General features: G+C 37.6%; 1 protein-coding gene across 4 annotated transcripts in view; it reads right to left on the reverse strand.

The window, feature by feature from the left end:
* Positions 1–13,330, reverse strand: part of POLQ (polymerase (DNA directed), theta) — a 97,038-nt gene that overhangs the window by 48,287 nt on the left and 35,421 nt on the right. For all 4 annotated transcript variants that reach the window (XM_005875363.2, XM_014546990.1, XM_014546991.1 and 1 more), the window contains 4 exons: positions 12,780–12,973; positions 11,761–11,885; positions 9,460–9,703; positions 1,515–4,576 (listed from right to left, as the gene is read on the reverse strand). In XM_005875363.2, coding sequence (XP_005875425.1) covers positions 1,515–4,576; positions 9,460–9,703; positions 11,761–11,885; positions 12,780–12,973 — 3,625 coding nt within the window. The remainder of the gene's footprint in view (positions 1–1,514; positions 4,577–9,459; positions 9,704–11,760; positions 11,886–12,779; positions 12,974–13,330) is intronic.

The raw sequence follows: 13,330 nt of genomic DNA on the forward strand, positions 1-13,330 counted from the left end.
GAAAAAAAATCACTTCTACTGTCGTGGTAAACAACCTGCTTCCCTATTTATAATGGTCTGGCCCTCTAGCAACTTCAGTGGGAAATTATAGCTAATTTGCCTACAAACATCAGATGGTCATAATAATCTGGCCACTCAGATTATTATATATCCCACGTTCAAAGGCTGTTAAATCATGTTGTTTACCCATATATTCAGAAAAAAAATCACTTCTACTGTCGTGGTAAACAACCTGCTTCCCTATTTATAATGGTCTGGCCCTCTAGCAACTTCAGTGGGAAATTATAGCTAATTTGCCTATAAACGTCAGATGGTCATAATAATCTGGCCACTCAGTGTATATTATGTATTATACATACATATGCAATTTTTTAAAGAAAAATTTTGTGTTTAATGGTAAAGCTTAGCATGCACTAGCACTAGGCATGGCCTGGAGTTGAAGTAGCAGAGAACTCCATGAAGCCTCACAAAGTGAAGAGCATGAGGAAGGCAACCATCAAAGAGAGCCCATGGCCTCAGAAAGGGCACTGCCCAGACAGCATAGAAGAGCTGATGTTTGAGAGATGGACATCCCCAATGATCAAGCTACCAAACATTGTTCCAATACACGCTCCTGAACCAGCCACACCAATTGTGGTGGCCCCTGAAGAAATAAGCTTGACAACTGAGTCAATGTCCCAGGAGACAACACTGATCTGGAACTCCTGACAGGTGACCTAGGGTTGGGAGCTGCTGTGTGAAGGCTGTTTAGATTAGACCTCTGGCCTACTTTGGAAGAGATAGACACAGGCCTAATCATCCAGGTACAACAGTGGATCGAAGCCAGAGGAATGAAAAGTGCCTTGGTGGCCTACATTTTTTCAGTCTCCCAGCTTGAGCTCTTGGTCTCAGTATTCAGCTCTCCCACCCACGTGTCCTGTGGTCAACCATCTCTTGTGCTGAACAATTAGGCTGTTCTATGTGTAAACCAGGGGTAGGGAACCTTTTTCATGCCAAAGGCCATTTGGATATTTATAACATCATTCGAGGGCCATACAAAATTATCAACTTAAAAATTAGCCTGCTGCCCTGACCGGCTTGGCTAAGTGGATAGAGCGTCGGCCTGTGGACTGAAGAGCCCCAGGTTCGATTCCAGTCAAGGGCATGCACCTAGGTTGCGGGCACATCCCCAGTAGGGGGGGTGCAGGAGGCAGCCAATCAATGTTTCTCTCTCTTCGATGTTTCTAACTCTCATCCCTCACCCTTCCTCTCTGTAAAAAATCAATAAAATATATATTTTTAAAAAATTAGTCTGCTATTTTCGGTCAAACATTTAATTAACTGACCCCTAATGCCTTGGCAGGGCCAGATAAAATGATTTCACAAGCCTTATACGGCCCACAGGTGTAAACCCACATAAGAGAAACTTATTAAACTTTGAATAAATTTATTACATTTAATATCCAATACTGAAAAATCTCAGTCCCATCTCAGCCTATTTTACATATAAATTTGAAAAAAAATTTAATTCTTACCTTGCTTAAACCTACCACCAATAGTTGCACTTGTAGATGTCAAATTACTGGTCTTTTCACAAGCCAGTGAGATGGAAAATCGCTTTTTGCACTGCCACTCCTTAATGAATGTTTGAAAGAGAGTTCGGTCACTTGCTACATCAATTATGGCCAAGCTTTCTGCACTGCATGAGGCTGGAGTTAACTGCAATCCATCCTGTGATAACTCCAGTGAAAAACCTGTGTCTCTAATGGGACTGTCATCTTTTACATCATTTCTACTCTCTGGACTTAAATCATGGTTAATAGCTGAAGGTGAGCCAAGTAAATAATTTTCACCAAGTTCTAAAACACTATTTTTCTGAAGTTTTACAGAAGATGTTCCAAGAATACCTGGAAATGACAACTCAGCAGCAGATGCTGGGATGGGTGTAGGAGGAATGAGTCCATTATCATCAACTATACCGATTTCTTTACAAGGCAAGAGCAATGGGGTGTCACCATGAACAGCATTGTTCTCTAGTGTCTCAATCTTGCTTTTTACTTCAATATGAGGAAAGAATGAAATTCCCTGCTCCAAATTTAAAACCACTTCTTGTTTGTCATTTAACTCTGTATTTTTTCCTTTTAAACTAGATGAGTTTATAGTGGTTAGTTTTATCTTTTCATTTTCTAGAGGACTGGATACTTTATCTAAAATCCTTTGCAGTCCTGGACTTAAATCAAATGATGCTCCTGACCATATGAATGAATTATTTTGCCTTGTCTCAGTTAATTTGGATTTTTGAGACTTTTCATCTTTATCTCCTTCAGTTACTTCTCTTTGGGGATAATCATTACCAACTGGATCACTTAGTTCTAATGCCCCCAAAGATACTGCAGCATTATGTTTATCTTGGACAGGAAATATATCTATATTGTCCAAAGCTTCCACCATCTGAGCAGAATCCATTTCTGAAAATACAATAGACTCATCACTGAAACAAGTCAACTGCTGCCGATTATCTTGTTTCTCATCCATATTTGGTTTCATTGGGTCCTCTGGTTGTAGATGCAGAGAATCACTGAAATGGTCTGACGTTACTTCAGAAGGCAGGGGTTCTTTCACTCTTACGTCAGGGGGTTGCTCTTTTATTAGGTAGTCTTCACTGAAACTGTCAAAGAGTAAACTATCACTCAAATTCAAACTTGTTTCAGGGACTGGCAGACATTCTACTTCTACACCAGTGGAAGTTCTCTTTTGAGATATAACTGGTTTCATAGCTTCTTGTGTTTGATAACCTTCAAGAAAACTATTTAATTGGGAGTCAGTAACAGAAAGTTCATTCGCTTTCAAACAAGGGCCATTTTCCTTCAATAATATTGGTGAATGAAAAAGTGGGCTTTCTGGAGTCACGATATTAACCTCATGTGAACCAGCGCTTTGTTTTATAGTATCTACAGTGTTAGGTTCCAAATGGTCTATATTTATCACTCCTGGAGAATGTTGTTCACCAGGGAAGGCAGTGTGAATCTCATTCTGAATAGAGCTCGAATTCCGTTTGTTTAGACTCTTCTGCATTATGTCTGTTGCCAGGTTAGTGTCCTTTGCTCCTTGTTTGGCATTTTCAGTTGTCATCTGTTGTATAATTTTCTCTGACTGAGTATCCAGGTAGAAACTATCTTCAAAATCACAAGGAACTAATCCTAAGTCAGAAACACAATTATTTTTAGTTTCTTTTGCTGCATAAGCATCTGTTTCTTCTTGTACTCTAGAGGTATTTAGAAAATTCTCCTGCTGGCCTCCAGATTTACCAAATGCTCCAGCTGGTAGATGTACTCCATTGGGTATCTCAGTGCTGCTTATATTATCTCCGGATACCTGAAGATTATTTGATTTCTTTTCCTCCGCATTAAAATTTATACTTTTACATTTGATAATAGCATTTGAGTCTCTATTCATATGATTACAAGCTATCTGCTTCTCTAGTATTCTTTTCTGTTTGGTATAAATTTTTGTCTGTTTATCAGACTGCTTCTCCAGGGACTGATTAATTGGATTGGTATCATGGTGTTTAACACAAATATTTTGGTTTTTTGAATCACTTTGTATTAGCACTTTGTCTATTTTTTCTGACTCAACAGGAGCTAATCCTCTTCCATTTTCACTAACCACACTAGTGGATTGACAAGTCTCCTTTTTACTCTTGGATCCTGTGATAAAATGTTCCATAAGAATATCATTAGTTATTGTTTTGTTCCTTGAACAATTTTGTTCTGTTTGTGATGGGAATGATGCTTTGTTATGTTTTCCCTCAGCACATAAAGATGCATTTTTAGCAAGTGGCCCTGGACTTCTAAATTCCACATTCTTCTCATCTGAGGTAAATGAATCTTCACAATGAATAAGATTCAGCTGTTTTTGAAAATCAATTTTACACATCCCAGTGTCTTTCACAGGGCTACTGTCTCTGGATCGTTTGAGATGCTTACGTTTCCAAGATTTAAAGGTTGTGTTCATCTTTTCTAGACTGAGATTCAAAGCTTCTTTTTTTGTTTTCTCAGATGAGACAGTCTGAACGACTTTCTTAGTGCTTGTTTCTCCCTCATTCAAAGAGGTTTCTAGCTTCTCTTTACTTATATTCAAATAAGCCCGTTTTCTTCCTCTGGAAATTGAATGTGCCCGACATTCTCGTTTTCCATCCTGAAACTGATAATAAAAGGAATTTTTATGCTCTCTACCTTTATCTAAATCTTTCACCGTATTTGGTGATTCCTTAACAGAAGAATCACCAAATATTGTGTTACTTTTTTTCTTTGATGTTAATCTTTCACAAGACCTCTTAGTTTGGAGTTTAAATTTATGCTCCTTTTCTTCTGACTCACTGCTGGTCAATGAGCATGTATCAGAATTCAAAGGGGAATGTGGATTCCATTGCACTCCCATTTCAATTAAGTCCTGCTGTAGAATCATTTTGGCTTCTTCCACGATAAGGGCTGCTGCTTCCCTTTCAGTTAAGCCTTTTTTACCAGTCACCCAAATAGTTCGCATATTCCGACGTTCTTCAACGGCTTCCTCTTCCTCATCCACTGCCTTTCGGGCACTAGGAAGGGGATAGGAAGAGAAATAAATTAATGCATTGATTCATTCATACAACAAATAGTTATTAAGCATCAGCTGTCCTACGAATGAAAGAAACAGCACTGCCCAGCTGGTGTGACTCAGTAGTTGAGTGTCAAGTTATGAACCACAAGGTCACAGTTCAATTCCCAGTCAGGGCACATGCCCAAGTTGTGGGCTCAATCCCCAGTAGGAGGCATGCAGGAGCAGCTGGTCAATAATTCTCTCTCACCATTGATGTTTCTAACTCTCTCTCCCTCTCCCTTCCTCTCTGTAATCAATAAAAAAAAATTTTTTTTAAAAAGAAATAGCACTGAACAACAGAGAAATATATTTGCTCTCAGAGCTCACATTCTAGTTGGGGAAATCAGAAAATGAACAAATGTTAAAATATAGTCTATTTTAACTGATGATAAGAGTTGTGTACAAAAATGAAACACCAGGGTGGGATGGGTGATACTGCAATTTTTAAATAGCATAACCAGGGAAGGCCTAAGACAGATTCTTTAAATAAAAAACTTAAAAAAGTGAGCATCATAAAACTTGCATTGAAAACAAATCCTCTACATAATACAAACTCTGGACAAAATGTTAAAGGGACTGTGGAGTGACCAAAAGAAAGTAGAAACCAGAAAAGAGTTGAGACTAGAAGAAACAAATGGCAGTGGTTAAACTGTCACACTTTTCACCTGAAGGCAGGCTTCAGTCAGGGCCATGAAGGTAACTTGGATAAAAACCTGGAGTTTTGATTCAATTAGACAACAGAAATCAATTAGAAATATAAAGATTGTTAAGGAAGACATAAAATATCTCCATTTGTACATGATATGACTGTATATCTAAAAATCCTAGAGAAATCAATGATAGAAGTAACTCAAACAAGAATTCAAAAAATAACAGGATAACAATATACAAGAATCAACAGCCTCCATATACTCAAATAATAACCATATAGAAGAGATCATAGACACAAACCAATTAAAACAATAAAGATTAAATGAAAATAAATTTAACAAGAAATGTATAAAACCCCTTATGAGGAAGACTTGGAAACTCCTGAAAAGCTGTCTGTGGAAATCTTTTTTAAAATCCTCAATATCGCAACGATATCAAATGCAAAGAAATTACCTACCTGTGGATAGAATGACTCAACATTATAAAGGAGTCAGTTGTAAGTTAAATTTCAATCAAACCCCAATAAAATATCAACAGACACTTCAAATTTCACATGGGCAAACATGCAAAAGTAGACAGGAAAATATTGAAAAACTATGAGAGGGAGGTTGCCCTACCAGACATTAAAACATACTATAAAGGCTTTTTATTAAGAGCACTGTATTGCTGCCCTAGTCGCTTTGGCTCAGTGGATAGAGCATCCCGGGTTTGATTCCAGTCAAGGGCATGTACTTTGTTGCAGGCTCCCAGGCCTGGTCAGGAGCATGCGGGAGGCAAAAAGTCCCAAATCCATAAGAAATATAAGAAAAAGATATAACCAGATAATCTATAAAGATATTTTTAAATGTTTCTCTCACATCAATGTTTCTCTGTCCCTCTCAAACTCTCTCTAAAATCAATGAAAAAATATCTTCGGGTGAGGATTAAAAAAAAAGAGCATTGTATCGTTCATGAATTGACAAAAAGATAGTAAATTTTAAAAAATCCAGAGATAGACCTAATTACATATGGACATTTAGTATATGATGAAGGTGGCATTTCAAATCACTGGGACCAAGACAAACTTTTTTATAAATGGGAAATAGATAAATCCAGACCACATTACATACAAAATTAAATTCTAAATGTATCAGGAATCTAAATGCAAATTTAAAATACAAGAAAATGTGTGAATTCCTCTTTAATCTCACTGTACAGGAAGGCTTTCCAACTATGACATTCAGAATCAAAAAAGAAAAAAATATATTAAAAAAATTAATCAATAGAAAATTAATAAAACTCTGTATGGGTATAACGATGTAACAAAAGTCAAAAGACAACTGATAAATTTTGAGAAAATACTTTCAATATTCATATCAAATAAAGGGTTAAGAACCATAATCAATTTTTTAAAATGTATTTTATTGCTTTTTACAGAGAGGAAGGGAGATGGAGAGAGATAGAGAGTTAGAAACGTCGATGAGAGAGAAACATCGATCAGCTGCCTCCTGCACGCCCCCTACTGGGGATGTTCCCACAACCAAGGTACATACCCTTGACCAGAATCGAACCCAGACCCTTCAGTCTGCAGGCTAACGCTCTATCCACTGAGCCAAAACAGCCAGAGTGCGAAGACTTTTTTACCCTCTAATTACAAATAATTCTTCAGTCTTTCTTTTTCATGACCTTGATATTTTTGAAAAGTACTAGTCAATAACTTTGTAGAATGTCTCTCAATTCAGGCTTGTCTGATGTTTGCTTTTGATTAAATTCATGTTAGACATTTTTGATAAGGAACACTTCAGGAGCAATGTCTCTCTCAGTGTGTCACATGAAAAGGCACATGATCTTGATGTGTCACTAATTTTGGAGACGCACAGCCATGACAATAACAGCTTTAGGATAATAAGAAATTATTCTGTCCAGCCTGTGTGGCTTAGTGGTTGAGCGTCGACCCATTAACTAAGGAAGTCATCATTTGATTCCCTGTCAGGGCATATGCCTGGGTTGCAGGCTCAATCCCCTGTAAGGGCATGCAGGAGGCAGCTGATCAATGTTTCTCTCTCATCGATGTTTCTATCTCTCTCTCCCTCTCCCTTCCTCTCAGAAATCAATAAAAATATATTAAAAATAAAATAAAATAATTTTTAAAAAAGAAATGATTCTAAAATGTGTTAAACAATATTTCCAGTTAATTTTTTTTAAATGAGTGCTGCCTTCTGATGACCCATAGGAAGGGTCATGTATGATGTATGGCATATGGTTACCACAGAGACATTCCACATCTAAACTTTTTTACCTCAGGAACTAACAGTATATACTCCTAAACAAGTATGTATATATCCAAAGATTCTGTAAAAATCAGAGGCTCCAGAGGAGAACAACACTTTTACAAGAAGGTTTTAAACCATACTCCAAATAGACTTTGGCCAGAGATACACCCCAAAGTGACAAAATCACACATCAATTGTTCTTCTGGTCTGGGGTCAGAGGAGTGGCCCCAGCCCCACAGTTCCATTGAGTACTGCCCTAGTGGGGACTCTACAGTGGCCTGGGTTGTGTTCCTCCCAGGGTTATGTTCTAAAACTCCAGACAATTCCATCCTTCGAAATCTAGGTAGAGGTAGCTATGCCCCTATAGCCATGCTGGGTGCAGCACATGGGGCACTTAGTCCCACAGGAGCCTTACCTGGGGGTGGCGGTGGAAGGCAGAGAGCAGAGTCACAATGTGAGGTGGCACAGGGGGCAGCAAGGCTGCTCCTTTAAATATGCCCATCCCTTCTCATGCATATTACAAGTTTCAGAGCCTATATCAGGCCTAAACGAAGTGTGAGGAAAGAAATACTAAACTGGAAACGAGACTGATGCTTTTATAAATTTTGAACAAATTCTTAATAGCTGAAAATAAAACTCTTAAACCTATAAGTGCCTAAATATCAATAGGATCTGGCCAAGGTTTTATACAAGAGTGAGTTCAAAGAACAGTGGTTGAGAAATTACTTAAGCTATTCCTTGATTATATATACACTGAGTGGCCAGATTATTATGACCAGCCAGATTATTATGACCACGCCATCAGTACAATGAAGTGAATAAATTATGCAAATAATAATAATAATAATAATAATAATAAAACCTTGAGAGTATTTGCTTAGGAAGTTTTCAATATTCAGTATTTTTGGAAGTGTCAATGAAGTACTGATGGGGTGGTCATAATAATTTGGCCACTCAGTGTATACTGAGACCATCAATAACTTGGTTACCCACATGTACACAATAATCAAGGAATCCTACTCTCACAATTATTTTGAGGGACTAGTGTTCCAAAGAACATTCAGGAGGAGCACATTTTTAAAATATATATGTATTTTTTATTGATCTCAGAGAGGAAGGAAAAGGGATAAAAACATTAATGATGAGAATCATTGATCGGCTGACCCCTGCACGCCCTCTACTGGTGATTGAGCCGACAACCCAGTAACCTCCTTGGTTCATAGGTTGACGCTCAACGAATGAACCACATGGCTGGGCAAGAGAAGTACATTTTAAAGTGCTCTTGCCTAAAGAAAGTCTAATGTGAGCCCTAAATATATATTGAAAATCTAAATCCATCAAAGCACTAAGCCAGTGGTTCTCAACCTTCCTAATGCCACGACCCTTTAATACAGTTCCTCATGTTGTGGTGATCCCCAACAATAAAATTATTTTCGTTGCTACTTCATAACTGTAATTTTGCTACTGTTATGAATCATAATGTAAATATCTGATATGCAGGATGTATTTTCATTGTTACAAATTGAACATAATTAAAGCATAGTGATTAATCAATTTCATAAAAACAATATGAAATTATATATGTGTTTTTCGATGGTCTTAGGCGACCCCTTTGAAAGGGTCGTTCAACCCCCAAAGGGGTCGCGACCCACAGGTTGAGAACCACTGCACTAAGCATTGATACCTTACCTTTACTCAATTTTTCTAGGGGAGAATTATGATACTTTTAGAAATGTCTTTTAAGTCATGAAATATTTTAAAAGTATAAAAAATAAAAAGTAACCCTAAAGGGGGGGAAAGTAGCCATGTTTCCTTCCATTTACACCAACTATGTCATGATATTATCAAAGAGAAAAATATTTTAATACAGAAATTATTATTTACTAATTGACATGATTTTTCATTTAATAACTCTCTGCAGACAGGGGGACTCTCTTACCTTTTAAAAGGCACAGCATTTTTCAGAACAGTCTCCACCTCAGCAATATTTGCTCTGGCAAGATCTGCCACAGTAAGAAAGCCGGAAGCATAGAGGAATCTGGCTCGCTGGGCATTAAGTAAGGACACCCGGATAAGATCACACAACTCCCTCTGGATTCCAAATGTAAGACGCTTCTGAAATTGGGAAAGTAGTAGTTCCATGTTGTGCCAGCCCAGGCGGTTGGAAAACACTGTAATCATCCCTAGAATATGCATAGAATATTTATTAAATTAAAAATTCTTTATAGATCAATTCTTTATTTCTTTAGGTGTACTTTTGTTTCACTGTTTCCTTTTTTCCTGGATAATTGTAAAGTTTTACAGGCCCATGTGTAAGTTAACAGAAGAGGAGATATATGTTAAGGGCCTAGCTAATTAGCCAACAAATGTGCTAAACACATTCAATGTCATCTTACTTATTCTTTTTAAAAAAACTGATTTCAGAGAGAAAGGGAGAGAGAGAGAAAGAAACATTGATTGGTTGCCTTCCAAAGGTGCCCAGATTGGACCGGGGATCAAACCCACAATCCAGGTATGTGCCCTGACCAGGAACTGAACCCACCACCTTTCGGTGTATGGGATGATACTTCAACCAACTGAGCCACACCAGCCAGGACAGGCTCATTTATCCTTTTTATTTTATTTATTTATTTTATTCTTTATTGTTTAAAGTATTACATAGGTCTCCTTTTCCACCATCGACCCCTCCCCAGCCACTCCTACCCCCCAGGAACTGCCCCTACTGCCCTAGTGTCCATGTCCATTGGTTAGGCTTATAGGAATGCATGCAAGTCCTTTGGTTGATCTCCTACCCACCACGTGCCAACCTACCCTGCCTTCCCTCTGAGGTTTGATGGTCTGTTCGATGCTTCTCTGTCTCTGGATCTATTTTTGTTCACCAGTTTATGTTGTTCATTATATTCCACAAATGAGTGAAATCATGTGATATTTATCTTTCTCTGACTGGTTTATTTCGCTTAGCATAATGCTCTCCATGTCCATCCATGCTGTTGTGAACAGTAAGAGTTCTTTCTTTTTTTTTACAGCAGCGTAGTATTCCATTGTGTAGATGTACCACAGTTTTTTAATCCACTCATTTGCTGATGGGCACTTAGGCTGTTTCCAAATCTTAGCTATTGTAAATTGTGCTGCTATGAACATATGGGTGCATATATCCTTTCTGATTGGTGTTTCTGATTTTTTGGCATATATTCCTAGAAGTGGGATTACTGGGTCAAATGGGTGTTCCATTTTTAATTTTTTGAGGAAACGCCATACTGTTTCCATAGTGGCTGCACCTCATTTATTCTTAATCATGTCCTTGACATTTGAAAAAACTAAGGCAGAGCACATAACCACAAAACAAAAAGCCCTCACCCTAGTTCATTCCTCTCTTTCAATCTCTCTTTTTTCCTTTCTTTTTTTAAGGAAGAGAGAACCCTTAAAAATAGGTAAGGGACTCTTTCCACCTAGAGGAAAATAAGAAAGCTGATTTAAATATTCAAGGGCTGTTTGCACTTTAAAAAGTGAATCTCCCATTGATATTTTCTTCAAAGAAAGGTTGCCCAATTCAATAGCTAGACAGTCTTGAAATAAAGAGGCCAGAGCAGGCAAGTGCCAAGTCATTAAAAAAATCATTTCCCTATGAGAACACTAACCCTAGAGGCACCCTAAGACATTTGATGCCAGTGAATTGAAGGGTGAGTTTCTCCTTCCTGACTACCTCCCACCCCATCTTTCCCTCAGTATTCTTTCATATATGCACATACCTTCACAATATGCACACTCTCCAGCAGCCCAGGGTTTCCTTCCGAAGGACTTGGTAAAATCAGATCCCTAACTTTCCTGTTTGATTAGCTTATAGAATATGGGTTTAATTTTATTAAATAAGACTCCCGTTTCCTTAGACAAGAAATAATAATTTAGAACAGTCCGAAGTGCAGAAATCCCTTTCCATTTGCCATCCTCCTCAATAGCAAGTATTAATCAGTAACTAACTTAGAAAAGGGAGATCACTGAAAATGTGTCTGTTTCTTCTTGCAGTAGCAGGCAACAGGAAAAATAAAAAAGATAAAAAACAGAAAACAAAGGTGTCCTGGTGATGTTAGGGATTATACAAAATTATGGTTTAACACAATCCCCTCAATTTTAGAGAAGCCAACAGTAAAATGGAATTGAGGGAGGGGGAGAGAGAGAAGTAATCTTAATTTAACTTCAAACCACAGTCTTAAATAAATGCAGAAGTCCTTGTTTAACTGACCTGCATAAACAGCAGCTGATTGTTGTAAAGATTGAACCTGCCCACGATTGCATCCATATTTCCGATTAATTTCTTTTAAGGGAACTTCACTGATTAAATCTAGTAACACAAGACTGGTAAAAAACCTGGAAAGTAAATCACCAAAATATGATAAGAGATCACTTTTATCTACTATAAAGGTATAAGTAAGTAAGAACCAAAAAGGCAAGAGAGAAGATTCCTAATAAGATATAGGATTAGCGGGCAAAGACTGAGCTCAATGTTTGTAAAGTAAGTTCTGAAATATATTAGTACTATAGCATAGAATTTAATATCTGCACAACAAAAAGATTTCATCTATGGTTCAATACTGCTAACTAATTTCAAAAAATAAGACTTGTTTCAAGAAATGTAATGGCACAAAAATTTAAAACAACATTTGATACACAGTTATATGGTTATATAACCATATTTCAATAAAATGACAGAATTTGAGTATAAAAAAGTTTTTATTTGAAAGGCAATAGTGCCACAAATTATCTAGGTATATGAATCCTTACAAAACTTACACTTGACTATGTTGTAAATAATATGCTAGAGAAATGCCTTAAGAAAAAAATAATTGTAGTATATTTCAAAAAAGCTAAAAGCCTATACAATTTCCCAGCTGAACCTTTTATTTTTTTTCAGCTGAATCTTTTATTGGCTCTTCTGTAGTAGTAATGAATCACTTCCATGGCTGTCAGGAGCATCCTTCCCTAAAGCATCCTGATTCACATTTTCTTTAAGAGGAGGAATTAATTAAATGTTCTACTATAAGAAGTATTCATATATAATGGTTTCTAAACTACAAATAGCAAGGGAGAAACTAATATATTAATAAATTCAGTACATACTAGTAGAGTAAATTAAAAAAATTTACTATATGGAGCCAAAAATTTGATTTTAATGACAATGAAAGTGACTACAATAAACTGAACATCTACTGCATATTTAATACTGTATTAAATACTAGGAAGTGCAGGCTCCTTGATACTTACCTTTTATGGATGGCCATTTGCCGGTGTTGTCTCTCAGTTCTGGCTACTACTTTCCCCTTCACACAGCGAGCCAAGAACCCTTCTTCAACTCCCACTAGCTCTGCCACCCGTTTCATAGAAGTTGGCAACTTCTCCCATAAACAGAGAAATCGATACCAATCAATAGTAGTCCAATCCTCAAACATAGGTGTAACCTGAAGGAAAGAAGCGTCATCATTAGCTAAAACTTTTGATTACAAAAGGAACAAGTACATATAAATGTCATATTAAAATCAAAAGAGTATACTAATAATAGAGGAATATGCAAATTGTCCAGGATGCCATCACAGTAACAGTAACAACCGAACAGCAGGCTGGCAGGTTGTGTGGGGCAACAAGGCCAGCACACCCTAAGGTTGTGTGGGGCAACAAGGCCACGCTCACCGCATCTCCGTGTGGGGACTCAGGCACTGTGACTCAAGTGGAGGAGGGCGCATGGGGGTCCGGGAACCCAGATGCTGCCCATGGCCCAGAGGTCAGCTGGGACCTGCCCTTCCATGCCAGACACTCGC

This window comes from Myotis brandtii, unplaced genomic scaffold (genome assembly GCF_000412655.1).
Source record: "Myotis brandtii unplaced genomic scaffold, ASM41265v1 scaffold46, whole genome shotgun sequence".
Lineage (NCBI taxonomy): Eukaryota > Metazoa > Chordata > Mammalia > Chiroptera > Vespertilionidae > Myotis > Myotis brandtii.